Source organism: Peromyscus maniculatus, chromosome 20 (genome assembly GCF_049852395.1).
Source record: "Peromyscus maniculatus bairdii isolate BWxNUB_F1_BW_parent chromosome 20, HU_Pman_BW_mat_3.1, whole genome shotgun sequence".
NCBI classification, from domain to species: domain Eukaryota; kingdom Metazoa; phylum Chordata; class Mammalia; order Rodentia; family Cricetidae; genus Peromyscus; species Peromyscus maniculatus.
Window position 1 is genome coordinate 53,690,866 of NC_134871.1, and position 21,335 is coordinate 53,712,200.

The 21,335-nt window shown below is 50.0% G+C and overlaps 1 protein-coding gene and 1 long non-coding RNA gene across 4 annotated transcripts in view; both read right to left on the reverse strand.

The window, feature by feature from the left end:
* Positions 1-4,216: 4,216 nt before the first annotated feature.
* Positions 4,217-21,335, reverse strand: part of LOC143269799 (uncharacterized) — a 326,967-nt gene continuing 309,848 nt past the window's right edge. Inside the window, exon 2 of the long non-coding RNA XR_013046535.1 lies at positions 4,217-5,495. This is a non-coding gene — a long non-coding RNA (uncharacterized LOC143269799). The remainder of the gene's footprint in view (positions 5,496-21,335) is intronic.
* Shisal1 (shisa like 1) overlaps positions 9,735-21,335 on the reverse strand; it is a 111,745-nt gene continuing 100,144 nt past the window's right edge. For all 3 annotated transcript variants that reach the window (XM_006980294.4, XM_076556483.1, XM_076556484.1), the window contains exon 5: positions 9,735-10,194. In XM_006980294.4, the coding sequence (XP_006980356.2) occupies position 10,194 (1 nt within the window). In that variant the 3' untranslated portion in view covers positions 9,735-10,193. The remainder of the gene's footprint in view (positions 10,195-21,335) is intronic.

Consider the following 21,335-nt stretch of genomic DNA (forward strand, 5'->3'; position numbering starts at 1 on the left):
TCTCCTCTTCTCTTCGCTGGTTCATCAATACAAGCTCTGGTTGGTTGGCTGGTTTGGGTTAGTGACCACGGTATGCTTTCCTGTCCTTTCACTTTGATTCTCCCCTATATACTCATGCTGTGAATATCTTTATGAATACCTGGGTTTTTTTTTTATTTCAGCAGCATTCTCATTTATTTATTTTCCATGCATGCACACACGTGCATGTATGTATATGTCACAGTACACATGTGGAGACATTGTGCTTTTGTTAGAGCTTTTCATTCACAAGTGTATAATGGGGTCATTGTGGGGCTTGGGTTTAAATGTTTTAACTGTGTGTTCTTGTACTCTCTGTTGTGTTTTCAAATATGTAGCTATGTAGACCAGGCTGGACTGTAACTAGGTACCAGGCTGTCCTCAAACTCACAGAGATCCTCCTGCCTCTAAGGCCTGATCTACTCCTCCTCTCATAACCATTCCCACTTCCCTCCTGCCTTCCCACCGATACCTGGCAATCATTAATATATTAGCCATATCTTTGATAAACTTTAAGCATGTTGTAGAAATGGAACCATCCAGTATATAACCTCTACATAATATACAGTATATTACAGTATATAACTTCTATATAATAAACAGTCTATTACAGTATATAACGTCTATATAATATACAATATATTACAGTATTATAACTTCTATATAATATGCAGTCTATTACAGTATATAACTTTTATATAATATAGTTTATTACAGTATATAACATCTATATATTATATTGTATATTACAGTATATAACTTCTATATGATATACAGTATATTACAGTATATAACTTCTATATAATATAGTTTATTATAGCATATAACTTCTATATAATCTATAGTATAATATACTATATAACTTCTATATAATCTACAGTATATTACAGTATATAACTTCTATATATATGCAGTATATTATAGTAAATAACTTCTATATAATATACAGTTTATTACAATATATATGTAGTATATTGTAATATATAACTTTTCCCCCTCTGAACACTAATTTTCACATTTCTGTATATATCAGTAGTTCGCTTTTATTGCTATCTGGTATTCCATAGGATGGATGTACCACAGTTTCTTGATGCTCTCACGAGCAGACCTGTCCTGAGCAGTGCAGGCTTTTACGTGGATTTTAGTTTTGAATCATCTGGAACAGATGCCTGGAGTGTGACTTCTGGGTTACGTACTAGTCTCATGTTCAGTTTTAAAAGATTGATCTCTTATTTTTAATTATGTGTGTGTGTGTGTGTGTGTGTGTCTTACTATGTGCACTAAAGTGCAGTGTCTGTGGAGGCCAGAAGAGGGCATCATATCCCCTGGAGCTGGATTTACATGAGCTGCCATGTGGCTGCTGGTAATTCAGGTCTTCTGGAAGAGCAGTCAGTGCTCTTAACTGAGCACCCTCCCCCACCCCACTTAAAAAGAAACTGACCAATTATTCCCAGAGTGGCTGTTTGACACCCCCCTGTGACGTGGATGTCACCCCCTTCTCCACGTGCCCACCAGCGTTTGCTGTAGTTCCTGATTTTGCTGTTCTGTCTGTTTCGTGATGTTGCACTGCAGTTTCAGTTTGGATTTCTCTGTCACGAGGTCTTACACTTCCTTGTTTCTTTCTGTATTTAACACAAGGTGTGCTATTTTCATACGGTTGCTGTGATAAACACCATGACCAAAAGCAACGTGGGGAGGGAGGTTTCTTCTTTTGTTTTGTTTTGTTCCCCTCCCCCTCTTACAATTCTAGGTCACAGTCCATCGGTGAGGGAAGTCAGGACAGGAACTCAAGGCAGGAACCTGGAGCAGAAACCACGGAGGAACACTGCTTATTGTCTTGCTCTCTGGTTCATGTTCAGCTACATTTCTTATACAACCAAGACCACCTGCTCAGGGATGATATCATCCACAGTGGGCTGGGCCCTCCTACATTAAACATCAGTCCAGGCAATCCCCATAGACATACCCACGGGCCAGGCTGATGGAGGCAATTCTTCCATTGATCCCTCTCCCCAGGTGTGTCAACTTGACAACCAAGATTAGCCTCACAAAGGTTTCAGAGCCTCACCTGGGCTCTGAAAGTGGAAATGAAGCAAGATTCAGGCAAATGAGAAGACATCCCATGTTCATGGATTGGAAGATGTGGTGGTGTTCAGATGGCCATGTTCTCCAGGCTGATCTGAAGGCACAGTACCCAAATGACTTCACTGAGTAGATCATGTGGCAGATCCTAAAGTTCACATGTTCCAAAATGAGCCAGAACAGCCCAGACAGAATGGAAGAGAACAGAGAGGACTCAGATGTCTACCGAGCCATGCTAGTCAGGACAATGTGTTCTTGGCATTAGAAGATTATTAATCACTGCGATAGAATTTGGAGTTCAGAAATAAACCTCACATTTATAATGATTTTTGACACAGGATGATTTCTCACGGTACTGGGACTACTGGATATTCACATGCAAAAGAAGGAAGTTGGACCTAAACTTCACCACATGCAAAATTAATTCAGGGTGGACCAAAGACATACATGAAGAGGCTAAGTTGTCAGGCTGAGAGAAATCTTCACGGACTTAGATTAAGGTGTTTTGTTTTTTTTCAAGTCTAAAAGCACAGCCAATAAAATAAAAATAGGTTACTTGCCCTCTATCAGAATCATTTGCCTTCTGTGCTCTCTTTAGTGAATGTCTCTTCATGTCCAGTTTGATTTTTTTTCCTAACCATTTTCTCATCTCTTCTTCCCTTTTTTCTCTCTCGCTCCCTCTTCTCTGAGATAGGGTCGAACAAGTCTCAGGCTGACCTCCAGCTTGCTGTGTCACTGAGGATGATTTTGAACGTCTCATTCTCCTGCCTCTGCTTCCCAAACTCTGAGATTACAAGCCATGCTTCACCACGCCCAATTCATGTGGTGCTGAGGAATTGCACAGGGTTTTGTGCATGCTAGACGAGCATTCTACAAACTGAGATACACCCCCAGCCCCTAATGTGATGCTTTCTTGTTTAGTTTGGAGTTTCCTTTATGTGTTTTGGCCCACTGGTTATTTGTTGCCTATGTGTCTGCAAACGTTTTCCTCTCATCTATATAGGGCTTGTTTTTTTTCTTCTTTTTAATGAGACCCTTCACAGAGCAGAGCTTTGGGGAGGAAGAATTGACTTTTTTTTTTTTTTCATCATGCTGGGTCTTTCAATCCACGATCAAGGTATGTTTCTCTTTGGCTTAGAATTTCTTTGATTTCTTTTGGTGGTTTTGTTTGTTTGTTTGGTTTTGGGTATTTAAATCATGCATGTTATTTTTATATCTGCATCTAAGTAATTAATTTATGGGGGGGGGGCTTCTGGCTGTTATAGCATTTTAAACATTCCTGTTCTTATGTTTGGTATCAGTAGGTAAAAGTCAATTCATTAATGACCTCTCATCCAGTGTTCTGCAGCGTTTTGAACTCATGCTTCTGAATCTCTGTAAATTCCTTGGAATTTTCTCTATCATGTGCAAGGAGGGATTTTTTTTTCTTCCTTTGCTACCTTCTCACCCTGGCTTCCAGCACCCAGCACTACCCTGAGCAATGGATGGGTGCAGGCATTTTGCCTTGTTTCTGGAGTCATTTGCTTTTGAATTTTGAGCAACCGTCTTTTTGTTTGTTTGGTTGGTTGGCTTGGTTTGGTTTGGTTTCAGGTTCATAACACCACCAGCTGTCCCCCACTCCAATGCACACACTTAGTGTCCCCGATTCCAAAATTCCACTAGAGTCATGTTCACGCCATGGTCAGTGACCTGTGTTCAGGAGTCATCATCACTAGGCTTCTGGGTTTTGTAGAGGGTGGGTGCACTCCCAGCTCCATAACCTGTGGGTTTTGACACAGGTATAGTGATAGGGACCCAACCTTATGGCACCATACGGGCTACTCCAGCTGAGTATTTAGAGCAGCAGCTCAGTCATACCCAGGCTCCCAAACCTTCCGCTGTCTTCATCCTCATCCTGTGACCCAGGCTGCACCCACTCAGAATAGGATCTGCCTGGCTCTGTTTTCTGTTCTTGACCTCAAACAAACCTTGAGGTCTTCAGGATGGACCCCACCCTCTACCCCTCAGCTGAGCCCCCAGACTCTGGTCCTCTTCCCTCCTCAGCCCACAGTGACAAGTTCCACGGCTCAGGTTCCCAGCCTGTGTTTGAAACATCAAAACAGACTTCAATCAGGAGAACAGTTAACTTTTCTCCTTTATTAAAACTAAGGACGTCATTATAAAAACCACTATATAGAAAGACAAACGCAGCGAGACACCGTCAGTGTAAAACACATCATTATTACATCGGATTCAGGAGGGGGAAGATGGTCTGACATCAGTATTTTTGTTTTTGGTTTTCCCAGTCTGAAAGAGACCCCCACGCCCTCTCAATATGAGCCTGGCTCTTCTAACATAGAGATACCTTCCTGTCTCACACTGCCTACCTGCTTCGCCCCACTGACCTGGGGAGAAACAAGTCCTTTGTAGGAAGGTCCCTTGCCCCTCTAGGGTGGCCAGGCTCTCACCCTACAGCTTTGTTGGTTATGGCACGTTGCCCATATGCTCACCCGTGGATATTAGATGGGGACATTACTGCCTAGCTTGAACACAGGCAGTGAGGAGAAATGGGAAGGGACCGGGTATGAGAAACTGTGAGACGCAAGCCTAAGAGCTCACCTTAGTCAAGTACCAGCTGTGACCAAATGGGAGGCCACGGTGGCCCTGTGACTCCAGTGGCTGGTCCTATGCTTAAGGTTGACACTGACCGCAAGGGGACTCTATGCTTTGGAGGGTAGTTTTAGTTTGTCAAGGGTAAATGGGTCAGGGCTTTGACATAGATAGGAAGGAGTGTTAGCCACTAATGGTGAAATCCACCCACTCACTACGCATTTCTAGCACCGACTACCTGGCAGGAATTTGGACTGGAAACAGGGTGGGGTGGGACAGGTAATGCCACCTCCAAGGTCACTTTTGTGGGAGGGATAGATAAATGTTCTGTGTTTATTTTGCGGATGGGAGTGTTTCCGTTAGGCACGGCGAGTCAGGTCCGCAGTGGTGGGCGCTGCCTCTCACTGGGCTACTGCATGTTCTCTGATGTGACCCATCTGTCTATGCAGGAGGGGCTTCTAGTGGACGCTGGCAACAGAGCAAGGGGGCAGGGGCTACTCAACAAGTGTCTGCTCGACAGCTGAGGATTTGTGCAGCGTGTGGGTGGTACACGTCCCTGCGCTGATGGCCTCAGCTGCTAATCTTTCCAACCACAGCCTGTGAAGTGCAGGTACATTGTTGAGGCTACCGAAGGGGTAGGAAACCGTGGGGACACCCGACACACGGTAGGCATGAGGGTTCATTTTCTTTCCTTTTTTTTTTTTTTTTTTTTTTTTTTTTGAGACAGGGTTTCTCCGTGTCATTTTGAAGCCTGTCCTGGATCTCGCTCTGTAGACCAGGCTGGCCTCCAACTCACAGAGATCCACCTGGCTCTGCCTCCCGAGTGCTGGGATTAAAGGCGTGTGCCACCACTGCCCGGCTGAGGGCTCATTTTCTACGGGGCAGAGGACACCACCTTTGACCTGTGACATCATCTCCTCATAGTCCTCTGACAAGACAGACACTGGCACACACGTGGTGAGCTGTGTGACTCAGCCCAAGGCCGCCACTAACCCAGCAGAGCTCCCTGGCAGACAGTGTGCTCCCTCCCTGCCCTTCACACACGCAGGAAATGCCCAGGAGGCCACTCAGATAGTCACCTGTGCCCAAATGCCAGGGGAACCTCGTGTTTACCTCCCAAGCAATTCCTGTTAGTGGGAACCAAACAGCCAGAAGAAAAACTAAAACAAGCCAATAAGAAATGTCTGGAAGCCTGAGGCTCTGGATCCTCTCACACCCTCTTGCAGGGCTGGGGACCAGCTGCGAGGAGCAGTCCAGGGGACTGTGGCTGGAATGAAAAGTGGGACTTGCCCCACTGGTTGGGACAGGGGTGGGGCTGGTGACAATCAACCCAGGACACAGCCGCATCATGTCCTGCTGTTTGCACGGACCTGGCTGGGGGGGGGGGGGCGCACTAGACAGGATGAGGGAGGACCAGCTCTTGACTGAAGACATCCTCAAGCATCACCCCTGGCTTGTTTTCCTGTTATCCCAAATCCTTTCCACTTTGGAGCTAAAGTTGCCTGACGGGGTTTTCGGATGACCCAGGAAGTGGTCCTGCCCCAGGAGCACAGCTGTATACACCACTGTTGTCTGCAGTATCTGAGACTGCGAGGGACCAGATCAGAATCATGTGTGTGCATGTATGTGTGAGTTCACGTGTAGGTGCATGCATATACATGTGAGTGTATTTGTGGACATATGTAAACATGGACATGTGGCATACATGGGTATGCATGCATACATGGGGGTCTATATCTGTTCTCATATATATATGTGTGTGTGTGTGTGTGTGTGTGTGTGTGTGCATGTATGTGTTCATAGGTGTTTATTACTGAACCTGTGAACATGTGTAAATTACATTTGTAGGTGTATGTATACATGTGCACACATGGAGGTGTACATATTCATATACACGTGAACATGCATGTGGATGTGTGGACACACGAATGCGTACAAGTTATATTCATGTGTGTGGGTGAATGTATACATATGTGTGCATACATGTGTGTGCTCATGGGTATGCCTGTTTGTGTGTGTGTGTGTGTGTGTGTGTGTGTGTGTGTATGTGTGTGTGCATGTGCTCCTGTTTGGATTAAGGCCCGTTGCACACTGGTGAAAGTCACCATCAGATGCTTGGCCACTCCCACACGGGGTGAGCAAGCCATCTCCTTGGTGACTACAGCCAGCCAGGGAGGAGTTCTGAATGGAGGTCCCAGATCATTCAGACGACAGGGCATAACACTGCTCACAAAGGACACACAGTTCCCAGTGGGAAATGCCAGACAGATACAAGGGCGTCTCATGACTCTCCTTGGGCACACGGTGTCACCGGCTTCTCTGCTTCCTGTGGCTACTTGTTGTTACAGGAGTGTACTGTGGCCTGAGACTCACAGAAAAAAAAAGGGGGTGTCAACACAGGCATCTGGAGGAGGCAGCCGTGGGAACCGAGGCAGCCACGACCGCTCAATAAATATTCAGGGACTTGTCTCTACCCTGTGTCTTTTCAGGACATGCTACTAACTGGCACATCTGCCAGCCACAGACACCATGAGCTGGGAACAGATTTTCATCACGGCCACCTGAGGTCGTGCATCCCACCCAGTCCTCACACCCACACGGACACAGCTCTTGCCTTCCGTAGCTCTATGAAGCGGCATGGCGTAAGACCCTGACCTTTAACCCTGGCTTGCCAAATGAGGGAAGGAGGCTCGGAGAGGTTGGGGGTGTGAGCCGGTGTCACCCAGCTGGGAAGGAGCAGGGTTACCAGGGCCTGGAAAGTCAAATTCTATGCTGACCTCCGGCCATGGGGGCACTCCTGTGTCCTGGCCAGTGTCTAGACCCTTAGCCTCAGATATATATACGAGAGATGCAGTCTCTCATAGATGAGAGATGCAGGTCCTCAACCAGAATCTTCATGGGGGCCTTCAGCTATTCCCTAGGAGACCTCTTCTGGAGAACCCCACCCCCACCCTGTACCCTGCTGTCTGTATGGCCATGGCCTCCTGTGTCTGAGGAAGGAGGCTTCACAGAGGAAGTAGCCCTGAGCAGGAGGCAGCTGCAAGAGGGTTACCCAGAGCCACCCAAAGCCAGAAGTCCCCTCAACACCTGATCTGACTCCTTCCTCTCACTACTGGGGAAACTGAGGCAGGAGGGCCCCGGGTCTTGCCTGTGATCTCTTTCCTCAGGTGACATCAGAATCTGTGCAGCTTGGGGCAAGGATGCCTTTTCCTGTAGAGGCTCTGCATAGGTGTGGGCTGATCCAGCCCGTCTATTGCTAAAACCCTCCAGATGTCTATTGCTAAAACCAGATGTCTATTGCTAAAACCCTCGGATGCTGCAGCATGCGGGAGAGGGCCCATGCCCATCTTTAATCAAGATCCAAGCATAGGCTTTCCAGGCTGGGGGGGGGGCGGGGGCACGGCAGTGCATCTAAGAGCAACCGACTGGGTGCAGAGACAGAGGCCTTTGACCCAGTAGGGCCTCTAGAGCCAGCTAGAGTGACAGCTTCCATGTCCACCAATGGGACCATCTCTCCCTCATGTGGGGCTGAGAGGATGAAGAGCCAGCCAGAGTGGGAAGAGTTTTATGTTCTATCACACAGTACTATGGATAGAGAAGCATTGTGCGTGCGTGTGTGCGTGTGTGTGCGTGTGTGTGTGTGTGTGTGTGTGTGTGTGTGTGTGTGTGCATGTGTGTGTGTACACCATTGTGGGGACTACAGAGATCTGCAAGAGGAACTGTCCCTTCACCTCTGTTGCGCTTTGAGGCCTGGCCACCCTAGCTTGTTTGCTTCTAGGAACCCAACGGGATTGTGGCTCTTGTGGCCTTTGGCTCTTCCTCTCTAGGTCCCATTGCTGGTCTTGCGTGTGGTTTGAACCCAGGCTTAAACACCCCTGACCACCCAAGTCTCCACACACAGCCTCCACAATATGCCTTTGTGACCCCCAAGGGCACCTCCACGCTGGCTCTTCCTTCCTCGCTGCCCCTTGCTCACTCTCCCCCACAGTGTGTGGCAGTTGGGTGGCCATCCCGTGTGGGGTTACCGCCGATCAAGTGAGGATGCAGCTTCAGGAAGAACGGGTCACAGGGAGGGCAGGAACACTTCAGCCTCGCTCATAGGGGTGGGGTGGCCATGTCTACATTGGCAACGTGGCCTCTGGAGATCCACAGGGTTAGTTACTCTGGGGGGATGTCTTTTCTTTTGTGTGCCCTAGGACAGTGGGTCAATGATGATGAGCTCTGTGGGCAGATGTTATAGGTACCCAGGCTTACTTGGAAAACCCCCATTTTAAGTAGACAGATTCATGGAACCCTCTGTTCTGGGTTTCCTTAGGACCCTTCATCCTGTCTATGTGGTTCTTCTCCCAGAGCCTGGCATTCCTTACCCCTGGATCTGATCACTGCCTGGCCTAGTGCACAGCAAGCGTGTGGCTAGTGTGAACCCCTGGGGGAGGCTCAGGCAGTGACGATGGAGGATCTGGGTTGTGGAGATGCTGCACTCACTGTAAAATGTCAGGCGGGTGCTCCAATGACCATATTGGGGACCTGGGCTGTGGAGCCTGTTAACACCGTGGGAATCAAAACCTGGACCTGGGTTCCTGTCACCCTGGGGTCTCCACAACTGTGGAGCGGGCCATGCCCTGACCATATGACTGTGGCACCCTTCTCCAAGCTGTACTGTTCCAGAGGTGTTACACGCCCACCTCCCAGGAACTGTGATGGTGCACCACACAGCACATCCCACTAGGCTGCCCAAAGCCTGCTGAGATATTTCCTCATGCCTGCTGCTATGGGAACAGATTTCACCAGAACCCATCCTCAACTGGTATGCTCCAGTTCCTGCCACCTGTGGCACAGGAAGGCTGGGCCCTGTGCCTGGCCACTCTACCAGCTCACAGTTGCTGGACACAGCAAGAGGTCTGAGCCTCAGACGAGGACACAGGGAAGACTCTTCAGCCACACGGTGACCTGTGCCCATCGGAGAACCTTACAGCCGGTGGCGAGGGGGCTCGATTAAAAACTAGCTGAACGGACACATAGAAAGAACACCCTGACCATACACGTGCGCGCACACACTCACGGTCGATATTCCGACACGGATGGGCCTAAGGGGGCCACTATTGGAGGGAGTGGAGGCAGGAAAAAACGTCAGTGTTTGGACCATGGTACAACTCACGGCCCCAAATCCTTCTGGCTGGGGTCAGCCAGGGCAGCTAAGTGTTGGTCATCTCAGTCCACACCGAGTCTCTTCTCAGAAGCCACCAGCCCAAAAAAAAGAACTATTGCTTGCAGGCAGGTGGCTCAGAGCCCCTTTCCTGCACCCTGTTTGTCCCCGGACCCTGAGTTTGCTCCTGATCTCAGAAGTCCTCGGAAGGGGGTTCTGGGCACAGGTGGTTTTTCCTCTTCTGTTACCACACCGTTGCCCCGGCTCTCCCTGGTGTCTTGGTTGAAGCTGTTCTTGGAGGCTGCACCAGGTGCTCTGGGTCTAACCTCCTCCATCCTGAGGCACAGCAAAAGGGTTTTCTGGGGAGAGTGGAAGAGAGAAGTATTAAGCGTTAGAGTGAGGAGAAGCCAAGAATACATGCATGCCATTTTTGTACTTTAGACACAAGAAATTCTGTGATGCTGTGGTTGCATGGGAGACTAGCGCTCCTGGCCCATGCAATAAGACAAGAAACATGTACAGAGTGCCAGGATTTGAATAAAAAAAACTCAACTCACAATTAACTGTATATAATCTATCTGGAAAATCTAACAGAGCCAGCAGGCTGCTTATCAGAACAAAGATTGCAAAGGTAAATATAATTCTCACTCTTTAAGCCATCAGATCAACTTATAAGACTCAATGGGGTTCATCTCCTACAGCTTGACTATGTATCTTGGCTGGAGACAGATCCAGTGAACATCCGTCATCAAACATAATTATTTTACTTTAATACTGTTAGTTTTTAGCCTTCCACGGTACTCTGATTTGGATGAAAAATGAATACAGCATCCTTTTGTCATGAGCTAACAACTACTCAAAACAGATACAGAAACCATTCATATGAATAACAAAACCCATTATGCCTCTTGGACTCATCCCATTGGACAGGTCTCCATGGCTTTGGACATGATAAAGTCATGAAAAGGAACCCAAGGCATTCCTGGGCCAGGGATGGGCCAGGAGACCAGTGGGTAAGGACAAGGATGTAAGAGAGGCCTGAAGACTGAGGGCCCTGAGTGGCTGAGCCGGGCTACAGGCCGGACAACAGGGAGCAAGGAACAAACCCCATCTATGCCTGCTCCACAGATCACCACGCTAAGAAGAACTACCCAGGGCTGGTGAGCTGACTCAACAGTAAACTTGCTTGCCGCCAAACCTGGTAACCCACACGGTGAAAGGGGAGAGCTGACTCTTTAAAATCATTCTCTGACCCTCACACAGGCACGGCAGTGTACACACCCACACACAGACATACACGAAATAAAGAGATGAATGTCATTTTGAAGAAATAATAAAACAGCTACCCAGTTACAAATCCCTGTCTTCCCAGAGGCCTTTGCAGACTAGAGTGACCACATGACAGGGTGGCTTGATACAGGGAAGTCAAAGACTACTAGGCTGCAAGAGGGCTAAGGTGACCGGCTATCTCCTTATCCTGTATTTCCAGGGCCTAGAATGGCAACTGGCACCCAGTAGGACTCAATAAATACTTGTTGAATGAATGAATGAATGAATGAATGAATAACAAACCAAGCAATTTAAAGCCTGGGTATGGGAACCATCTTTCCAGTGTAAAGTTAGCAGTAAGAGTTGTTTGAATTCCTATCTCTGTGAGCCTGTCTTAAATAAGTCACCGGAGGCTAGGCTTGGGCCCGTGAGGGGGCACGGAGGAGGTGCTCGCTCTAGGAGTGTGTTTGAAAAAGCCCAAGGGTTCTGACAAGTACAAAAGAGAATGGGAATGAAAACAGAGAAATGGTATAAATAACAGACCGTAGGAGGGACGAGGTGAGGAGGAGGCGGTGTGGATAAACGAGGTCTGACTCATTTAGAGTTGGGGGTTCTGAAGAATTCCTCAGCCGTTAAAGTCAAATCAGAAATGTGAAGGGGGGCCCGGGACAAGAGAACACAGGGATCGGGGAGACAAGGGGAGAGAAAGGCGAAGACACCGAAGACTGACATTGTTCACTGTGGGGAGAAAATAAACGCCGTATCACAAAGTAAACGATTAAGCCTATTGCATCCCATTATAATTATGGAGGTAACCATGGCATCCAAACACAGCTTCCCGAGTGATCAGAAGACATTTACACGGAAAATAAAACAAAGAAAAACCCAGGCCATATGGGGGGAAATTGACAGCCCCCACCAAAGCTATAAACGCAAAAATGTATCATAAACCGGGACGACAGGAATGGGACTGAGTGTGTCTGCGGCAGCAGTAGACATTAATGAGCCATACGAACTTGCTAAAAAAGAAAAGACGCTGAGCGGGGATCGCAGATCCATCCCACTTCGGGCCAAGCGACTCAGAAGAGCCCGCACTCCACACCATTGGAGCCTACGCTACAAAAGGCTCGGGTGATAGGCTCTGTTTCCTGCACCCCACCCCATCTCAAAAGAAAGCGTGGGTGGTGATACATGCAACAGTATACCGGGAGGAACTCCGGGTCACGGCCGGACTATCAGACGCAGCCGAAGTTGGGTCTAGCTGGGACGGAGCGGAGCCCAGTTCAGTGCTTTCCTGAGGCACAGTCCTGGGGTCCGTCCTCAGCGCTGAATCAACTGGTGTGGTGGGAGTTCTAGGTTACCTGGGCTACACAATACCTAAAATGACATGGGGGGCGGAGCAAGAGGCAGAGAGAGTGAGCAAAGCAAGTGCCGTGTGAGAGAATGGTAGAGACAGCTAACCGTGAGGTCCAACACTAGTGAGTCCCTGTGCACAAGACAGCACAGCCTTGGTATTTGCTCCGCAGGAACAGCCAGGGATGCAGGAGAAAAGGAGGCAGAGTGTGCTATCGTTGGTACACCCAGTTCCGCTCTCTCCATGGCAGATGGAGTGGCCAGCATAAGGGAAGCCCCCCCTCCCAACAGATGCACACACACACACACACACAGAGAGAGAGAGAGAGAGAGAGAGAGAGAGAGAGAGAGAGAGAGAGAGAGAGAGAGAGAGAGAGAGATGCTGACAATCAGGCTTAAATTTCAAACAGCAGAAATAAAACATTATCTGGTCATAATATAATTTGAACAAAAAAAACCACAAGTCAGGTGTAAGTGGTACACACCTAGAATCTCAGCTTTCAAGATACAGAGGCAGGAGGATTGCTGCAAGTTTTGAGGCCAGCCTGGGCTACATAGCAAGACTCTAAATAAACAAACAAACAAATAAATGGCTGGGGCTCAGCTGGTGAAGGGCTTGCCACACACACGTGAGGACCTGAATTCAGAGACCCACATAAAAAGCTAGGTGCTATGGCAGGCTCCTGTAATCCCAGCACCGAGGAGGCAGGTAGGAGGATTCCTGGACCTGCTGGCCATCCAATCCAGCCAAATCAGTGAGCGAGGCTCAGTGAGAGACCTTCTCTCAAACAGTAAGGTGAAAAGCAATTGAGGAAGACACATGATGTTACCCTGTAGCTGCCACATGCATGTGCACACACTTGTACATACACACATGAACACACACCAGAAAAACCCACAAAACAAAATAAAGTCTGCCCCTAAAGATTTTATAAACTCCTTTAAATCACCCAAGGCAAAGAGATTGGAAGAGTGAGGAGTCAAAAATCACAAAACATCAGTTAAGAAAAACAGGAATTTCTTTTTTTTTTTTTTTTTTTTTTTTTTTTGGTTTTTCGAGACAGGGTTTCTCTGTGTAGCTTTGCGCCTTTCCTGGAACTCACTTGGTAGCCCAGGCTGGCCTCGAACTCACAGAGATCCGCCTGGCTCTGCCTCCCGAGTGCTGGGATTAAAGGCGTGCGCCACCACCGCCCGGCTTGAAAAACAGGAATTTCAAAACTAGCCAAAAATGAAAATAACATTTCCAAAGCTGAGTGATGCAGCCAAAGCTGTACCAAGAGGTGGTTTCATAGCCTTAAAATAAGCCCTCCAGAAACATGAAAACACAAATGATTTACCAAGCTCAAACAGTTAGAAAGGACAAAAACAAACAAACAAAACCAAAGAAGACACAGGAAAGATAGAAAGAGATTAAAATGGAAACATCTCATAAACAAATCTAGATGTTGGTTCTTTGGAAAGCAATGGGCTATGTGAACAGCTGGGGATTCCAACACAGCAGAAGGTGGAAGAGACAAAAGGGGAGATGGTAGCTGGTGAGGGAGTACCCATGTGCTTTCTGTCCAATTCCAATCTCCAACTAGAATGACATCATAGTCTCCAGAGACCCCCCATGCTGCTAAATCTATGGCTAGCAATTGCCATCCCCGCCCCCCAGTACTGGTCTAGTGGTGTTGACTCAGAGATGCCTCCTGTTCTAGTATGCTCCTGCCCTTTGTCTTGATTCTTCTTGGCTTCCAAGGATACTCCTGCCCAGGTCCCTGACAGCCAACCCTCCCGGACATCTTCACCAGCTCAGATTGTCTCAGCATTTCCCAAGGACTTCAGCGCCATCCACACTGTGCTGTTCTAATTTGTTTTCTGTGGCAGTGATAAACACCATGACCATGACCAACTTGGAGAGGAATGGGTTTATTCTGTCTTACAGGTTACATTCCACCATGGAGGGAAGCCAAGGCAGGAACTCAAGGCAGGAGCTTGAGCAAAAACCAATGAAAGGATATTGCTTAGTGGCTTGCTCCCAGGCTCACCTTCCTTACACAGCCCATGCCCACCTGCCTAGGGAAGATATCGCTCATGGTGGGCTGGGCCCTCCCACATCAATTAACAATCAAGAAAATGCTTCACAGACATGGCCACCAGCCAATCTGATGGGGGCCATTTTTTAGCTGACCTTCCTTCTTCCTGGGTGTGTTTCAGGTTGACAAGCAGGGATTAATCATCACAGGCTAATGTTACTTTCCTTGTTGCAGAGACTCTGAGAAGTAAAACATACAAATGGACCATCTGGGTCAGCCTAGGTCCAGCTACTGATGATCAGGAGATGCCGGGCCACCAACACTGGCTCGTCTAGCTTCCCCACCCAGGCTAGAAGTTTAGAGTAAAAAAATTACTAATTGCCAAGTTTGCCTAGTGACCCGAAGATGTGACTCAGTCATGCACCCCAAAAGCTTTAAAATAAACAGGATGGAGGATGTACAGATAAACCCATGCACCTGTTTTGTAGGCGACAGATGACATGTACGACTGTACCCCTGCTTACTCAACCAGTGAGGGAAAAGGGGCAGGGCCCAACTTGGGGCTACAGAAACAGTCCTTTGGGTTCCTGCTGTGGGCCCGTTTGCTGACCAAATTTACAAAGTCCAAATAAACTAACCCTTTGCTACTCCGTTGTTAGTGGTTGTTATGAGTGGGGTTCCTCATTCCCCACAGTGGCCAAATTCGTGACAGAAGCAATTTAGAGCATGGTCCGCAGTTTGAGGATATAGTCCATCATGGCCGGGAAGAGCATGGTGGAGGGAACAGCCCCAGACTGTAGGTGACAGAAGCAGGGGGCTTCTGGCTCACATCTGGGAGGACCCAAAGGCAGACAGCTGACAGGAAGTGGAAGCCAATCCCAATTACCTACTTCCTCCATTGAGGCTCCGCCTCTCAAAGGTGACGCCGGTGAGGTTAGTGTATGAATGGGAGATGAGTGACATGAGGAGGCCTCGTCACTGTGGCCACCTGTCTCCCTCCCATGGCGGCTGAAAAGGGGAGATGACCTCTGCCAAACATCTCCAGGCTGGGACGTTGGTCTTTTGCCTTCAGACCCAGCTTGGACTGGATCTCATTCCTTTGGTGCAGTTGTGATGGTTGACACCCACTGTGAACTTTGACCTAGAATGACCTAGGAGACAAACTCTCTGGGCGTGCATGCGTGGAAGCAGCTAGATGAGCCCAACTGAGGTGGGGAGATCTGCCCTGAATGTAGGTGCACAATTCTGTGTGTGGGGTCCTAGGTGACTAAAAGTTCCTCTGGGTCAGCGGAACAGGATCTCTCCTCTCTCTGCCTCCTTACTGGATGTGGTGTGACCAGCCATCTCCCACTCCCTCCCACCATGCCTTTCCTGCTATGGTGGCATAAACTCTTCCACTATCAAGTGGCTTTTGTCCAGCATTTTGTCAAAGCATTGAGAAAACTGTGGCCCTGATTCCTACACCCTCATCTGGAACCCTAGCTGCCCTGTAGATCCCTGGGTCCGTGGCTTGCTGAGGCCCGTATAAGTGCCCCCTGGCCTCCATGCTGTGTGATCTATCATTATCAGCCACTATCGACGCAGGATACTCATGCCGTTTACCCAGCATGCTCTGTCCATTCTCTCCCATTGGTACCTGCTGGCTGCCACGGTCAGACCACACCTCCACCTTTCCCCACCCAGCTCAAACCGCTCTCTCTGTGGCAACTCCCACCCTGCTGACAGCTGGAGTCATTTACACTGTGTCTCTCCCTAAGCAAGGCTTAGTGTTGGCTTGGCCACACTAAAATCCTGGGGCCACTACGGTGCCCAGCACAGAGAAGGCCCTGATTAAACTGATTGAACCAATAAACCACCAAAGAAGGCCAGACTTCCCCGTGGGACAGATGCCTGTGTCCTGATGCAGTGATGCCACTCAGTCCCTCTAATCACAGGGTGAGAAAGTCATATGTCCAGCAACAGAGGTCACAGCTGAAGGCTGTGCCCGCTCAGAGACACCCAGGCGGACTGAACCAGAGATCAGAGTGGCCAGGATGCTGAGGCTGACCCAGGACCAGGTGTCTGGTTTTAATGTCCTTGGTTCTTGGTCTCCTTCCCAGGGTGTTATCAGTGACCCGGCTGGCATCGATATGTGCCGAGTGAGATGACCTCGGCATGGAAGTCCCAGCCTCCTCCTGGATCCCACACCCACCCCACCCCCGTGCTTCCCAGGCGCCTTGCTTTTTATCATACCTCACATCAAACTCCTACACATCCCTCTAAACTCACTCCTCCCTCCCTCCATCACCCGGCCGTCTCCAACTCCTGCAGCTCCGCCCTCGCCTTCTTCCTGTCTTTCACCTCCAGGTGCACTCCATCGCCAGCAGACGCCCTGAGTCCGCTTTCAAAACAGTTCAAGTGCACCAAGAAAGTTTCTTCCAGGACCACCGGACTTCACATACGCGTGCATGGTAGATCTCTTTTGCTGGCCCCATGCTTCTCCATGAGGCCACCTTGGTACCGTGATGGTGGGTATCTGGGTGTGCCTCCCCGGCTCCTCTCTAGCCAGGACCACCTTACTTCGCCTTCAGTGTCTGGGTACCTCTGCCTCAGGGCCTCTGCTCCTCTGGTCCCTCTGCTTGGACCGCTGGTCTGGCCATTGAGGTGGGGACTCAGTTTTCCACAGCCTCTGGTCCCAGTACAGATGGCTTTTTCACACCTGGCTTTTTTACATGGGTGCTGAGGGCTGGACTCTGGTCCCCACATTTACATGGCGAGCACTTTACTGACTGAGGTCAATGTGACCCCATTTCCTACCACTTGACTACATTTTAAATAATACCTTGTTGCCGGGCGGTGGTGGCGCACGCCTTTAATCCCAGCACGCGGGAGGCAGAGCCAGGCGCATCTCTGTGAGTTCGAGGCCAGCCTGGGCTACAGAGTGAGCTCCAGGAAAGGCGCAAAGCTATGGAGAGAAACGCTGTCTCAAAAAACCAAAAAAAAAAAAAAATACCTTGTATATAATGAAATACTTTTAAAATCAATACATCTGGGAAGAATCCATTCTATACGGGCTTTCTCAGTGGGCTCAGTCCTGATGTCAGGGCCTCTCATTGCTGGACTGTACCTCTTCTAAGTTCATGGATTCCGTTCCAAAGGTCTCTCCAGAAATCCCAGTATACTTTTCACAAGCTAGACACATCCTCCCCTTTTCACTGGGAAAACTCCTACACATCCATCAAGAACCCTCATTGGGTGTCCTTTACTGAAGCTTCCCTACCTCCCACAGGCATCAGTAACATGTTACCCCATATCCCACATCACTATAGAGAGGTCTGGGTTTTATTGAGCACTGTCAAGCAGTCCTAGGGTTTGAAATGTTGTGCAACTCTAGGCAAATTATTCAACATCTCGAGGCCTCAGGCACCCCCCCTGATGCCACTCCAGGCCTGCAGAAGTTTTTCACAGCTGGCTGTGGACCACCGTGACAAGCCTCGGCTGGACATTAGCCACAGCATAAACCAAGCATGTTGGGATGCCTGGCCCTGGTCTAGGCTTCTGGAAGAAACTGTTGGCTTTCATGGCGCCCACAGTTGGTCGCGGGGAGCCCAGGATTAAGAAACTGTCCCTAACTGGCTATTGGCACCTGTCCCCCAGGGGTGCCTGTCCCCCATAAGTCTTGCTGGCCCCAGGCACTCACTGGCTCCAGCCCCAGGTCTTCACTGGCTCCAGCCCCAGGGCCAGCCATACTCCTTCCCTCAGAGTCAATGTCTCTGTCTCCCATGTGACTTTTGGAAGCTTGTCCTAATGGAGTCTTTTCCAGTCTATCTGAGCTGGTGCTGGGATCATGGGACTAAGTCACGCGTCACTGTCGTCCTCCAGGACTCTGAGCTGGGACAGAACACAAGGACCCAAGATAGGAACGGGGGGGGGGGGGGGGAGGGTACCTGCCGTGTTAGCTATATCAAAAATTGGGTCCTAGGGGACCTGGCTTGGTCCTGGGCTCAGTGGGGGCCTGAGAAGGAAGCTGGTTGATGTTGGGGGATGGGTGGGCAGGGGACAGCCTGGTTGAAGACATTCAGAAAGCCATAGTGGGCCTGATAGGATGGCAATGGCTACTAGAGACTTGGACTCTAGATGAAGGTCCTCAGACTCATCCTAGGGTTATGGGGTTCTGGAAAATTCTGTGAAAGGCAGGTTAGGGATGGGCAGTGCTCCTGATCCAGGCCTCCTCAGAGTGCTGTCCCCTGTGCTCCATCCTCAGTTGCCCATTTTCAAAATTTACTAGGAAAGGACTTGGGCTCTGAGGGGCTCTGAGGGGCTGACAGTTGACTTACCAAGGGCCAATGGCCAGCTGGGGCGCGGGGGGCGGGGGGGGGCTTGGAGTCCAGTCAGTGCTGCTAACCATTGGGACACACTGCCATTCTGTACAGTGTCACCACACGGGTGAGCAGAGCTGAGCCGAGTAGGGGGCGGGAGCACAGGAGGTGCCGTGCAGCTGGCAGGCAGGTGGGGTGGGCCCGCGTCTGCAGCCTGGTTGAAATGAGATAGATGGAGCACCTGGCAATTTGAATAGTCATGAAAGCTTCCAGAATGCCGGGAGAGTCTGGAACAATGAAAGCGAGAGGCTTCTGTCTAACTGCAGGTGAAGTGTGGACGCGGCTCCTGGGATGGCAATTGCTCATAGCCGTTTAGCGCTGGCTGGCTGCCGGGCCAGGGCGGGAACCGTGACACATTTCCTGGGGGGTTGTTCTCCCAGCAACCCCACAGTTGGGATGGCTTTAAGTACATTTTCCAAGGGAGCGGAAGGAAGGCAGGGATGCTAGAAGAAGCATGGCGGGGGCCAGATGCAGTACCAGGGCACGGTGGCAGCCTGGGCAGCAGATGTGGTCCCGGCAGGTGGCAAGGAGATGCTCTTCCTGCAAAGGGATGGCAAGCTACCCGCGTTCAGATGGGGCATGCTCACCACAGTGGGGCTGGAAGAGGATGTGAACAGGCCAAGCCGCTCCTTTAAACTGCAAGAGAGCTGAGTGCGCGCACGCGCACACACGCACACACACACACACACACACACACACACACCTGAGTAGACCTATGTGGGCAAGGCCCCTAAGGTCCCCTGCCCCGATGCCTGGCCTGGGAACTGTGGTCCCACCTTACAAGTCAGAGAGCTTACTTCTGGGATTCCACTCCGGGTCCTAACAAGAGGCAGGGGGGCACGCTCATCCGGCTGGGCACACCCAGCAGAGTCTTAGAGATGGGAGGGTCTCAGAAGCAATGGGCTGAAGAGAAGGTTCAGCAGTTAAGAGCACTGATTGTGCCGGGCGGTGGTGGCGCACGCCTTTAATCCCAGCACTTGGGAGGCAGAGCCAGGCGGATCTCTGTGAGTTCGAGGCCAGCCTGGACTACCAAGTGAGTCCCAGGAGAGGCGCAAAGCTACACAGAGAAACCCTGTCTTGAAAAACCAAAAAAAAAAAGAGCACTGATTGCTCTTGCAGAGGACCCAGGTTCGATTCCCAGCACCCACATGGAGGCTCACAACTGCCTGTAGTAACTCTAGTTCCAGGAAATCCAACTCCCTCTTCCGGGCCCAGCAGGAACCAGCCATGCAAACAGTACACAGAATTAGGCTGAGAACCCGTATACATGAAATTTTTAAAAAAGTTTTAAAGAAAGGAAACAGAGACAGAGGTCAAGCAGCAGCTGCTGTGGGCCAGTGAGCGCAAATACCTCAAGAAGTCCTCTTAGGGCCTCCCGAAGGAGCAGACCTGCCACCCTGATGTAGGTGTCACAGCCTCCCATGGCTCTGGGGACCAAGCCCAGGGCCCCTTGGCTCTGGTGTCCCTCAGCTCTGGCCTCACACTATAAAAGTGTACGTCTTTGCCTCTGCACCCAGCCTGCCTGCATCTCAGCTTTGGGTCCCTGTTTTGAGTGAGTCTCGTGTGATCAGCAAGGATTCAGGCCCAGGTTTGGCCACCAGCAGCATGGACCAGGTCCTGGCTAGCCCTCAGGAGGAGACTGTCTCCCTTCCTCCCAGCTCCTGTCACTTGTCACCTGCCTCCAGGAGCTTCTCCCTCAACTCACCTGCTCAGCAGGGATGTGCATGGGTACTATGGAAGTAGGGAGAGCATCTCTGAACAAGAGGACAGCAGTGACCTCCAGAAGCCAGTGGCCTGTACGGCCTTTACTCCAAGAGTAACAAGTCAGCCTGCCAACCTGCTCCTGGGGCAAGGAGGCTTCCAGGTCCAAGTTCAACCAGCATGAGGTATCAGTAACCCATCGGTTCCAACACAGGCACTGGAGTGGGACAGAGGTGTGTGGGGCAGCTGCCTACCAGCAAGTGCTTTAGTAAGGGTCCCTTGGGTCACCCAGCAGGACAGACATCAGCTGTGTATAAGAGATGAGTAACGAGGGTGGTCTGGAGGAGAGTGATTCTGGCTTACACTCATCTGTGCTGGGGACATGGAGGCTTTGGGGGACCAACTTCTCCTTGGCTGTTTGACCTTGGATGTGCTCATGACCTTTCGGAACCCCAGGACCATTAAATGGCAGGAAGAACTCCCACCCAAGAGATTGGGAGGGTGGAATGGCCTTGACCTCTCTCCACCCGGGGTCCGGCTCCCTTTCACTCCCCACTGGGTCTCCCTGAGAAAGGTTGACGCCTTTCAGCGACGATGCTGTCGGCAGAGAGTTGCCTTCCAGCGTCCACTCTGCCTGAGGACACTGTGGTACTGTGAAGAATTTTGTGTGGGAGATGAAGGTGTGGATCAGTTGGGAGAGGGCTTGCCTAGCATGTGTGAAGTCCCGTGTTCCACCCCCAGAACCTCGTAAACTGGGTATGGGCAGAGAGGAGGATCAGAAGTCCAGGGCCAGCCTGGGCT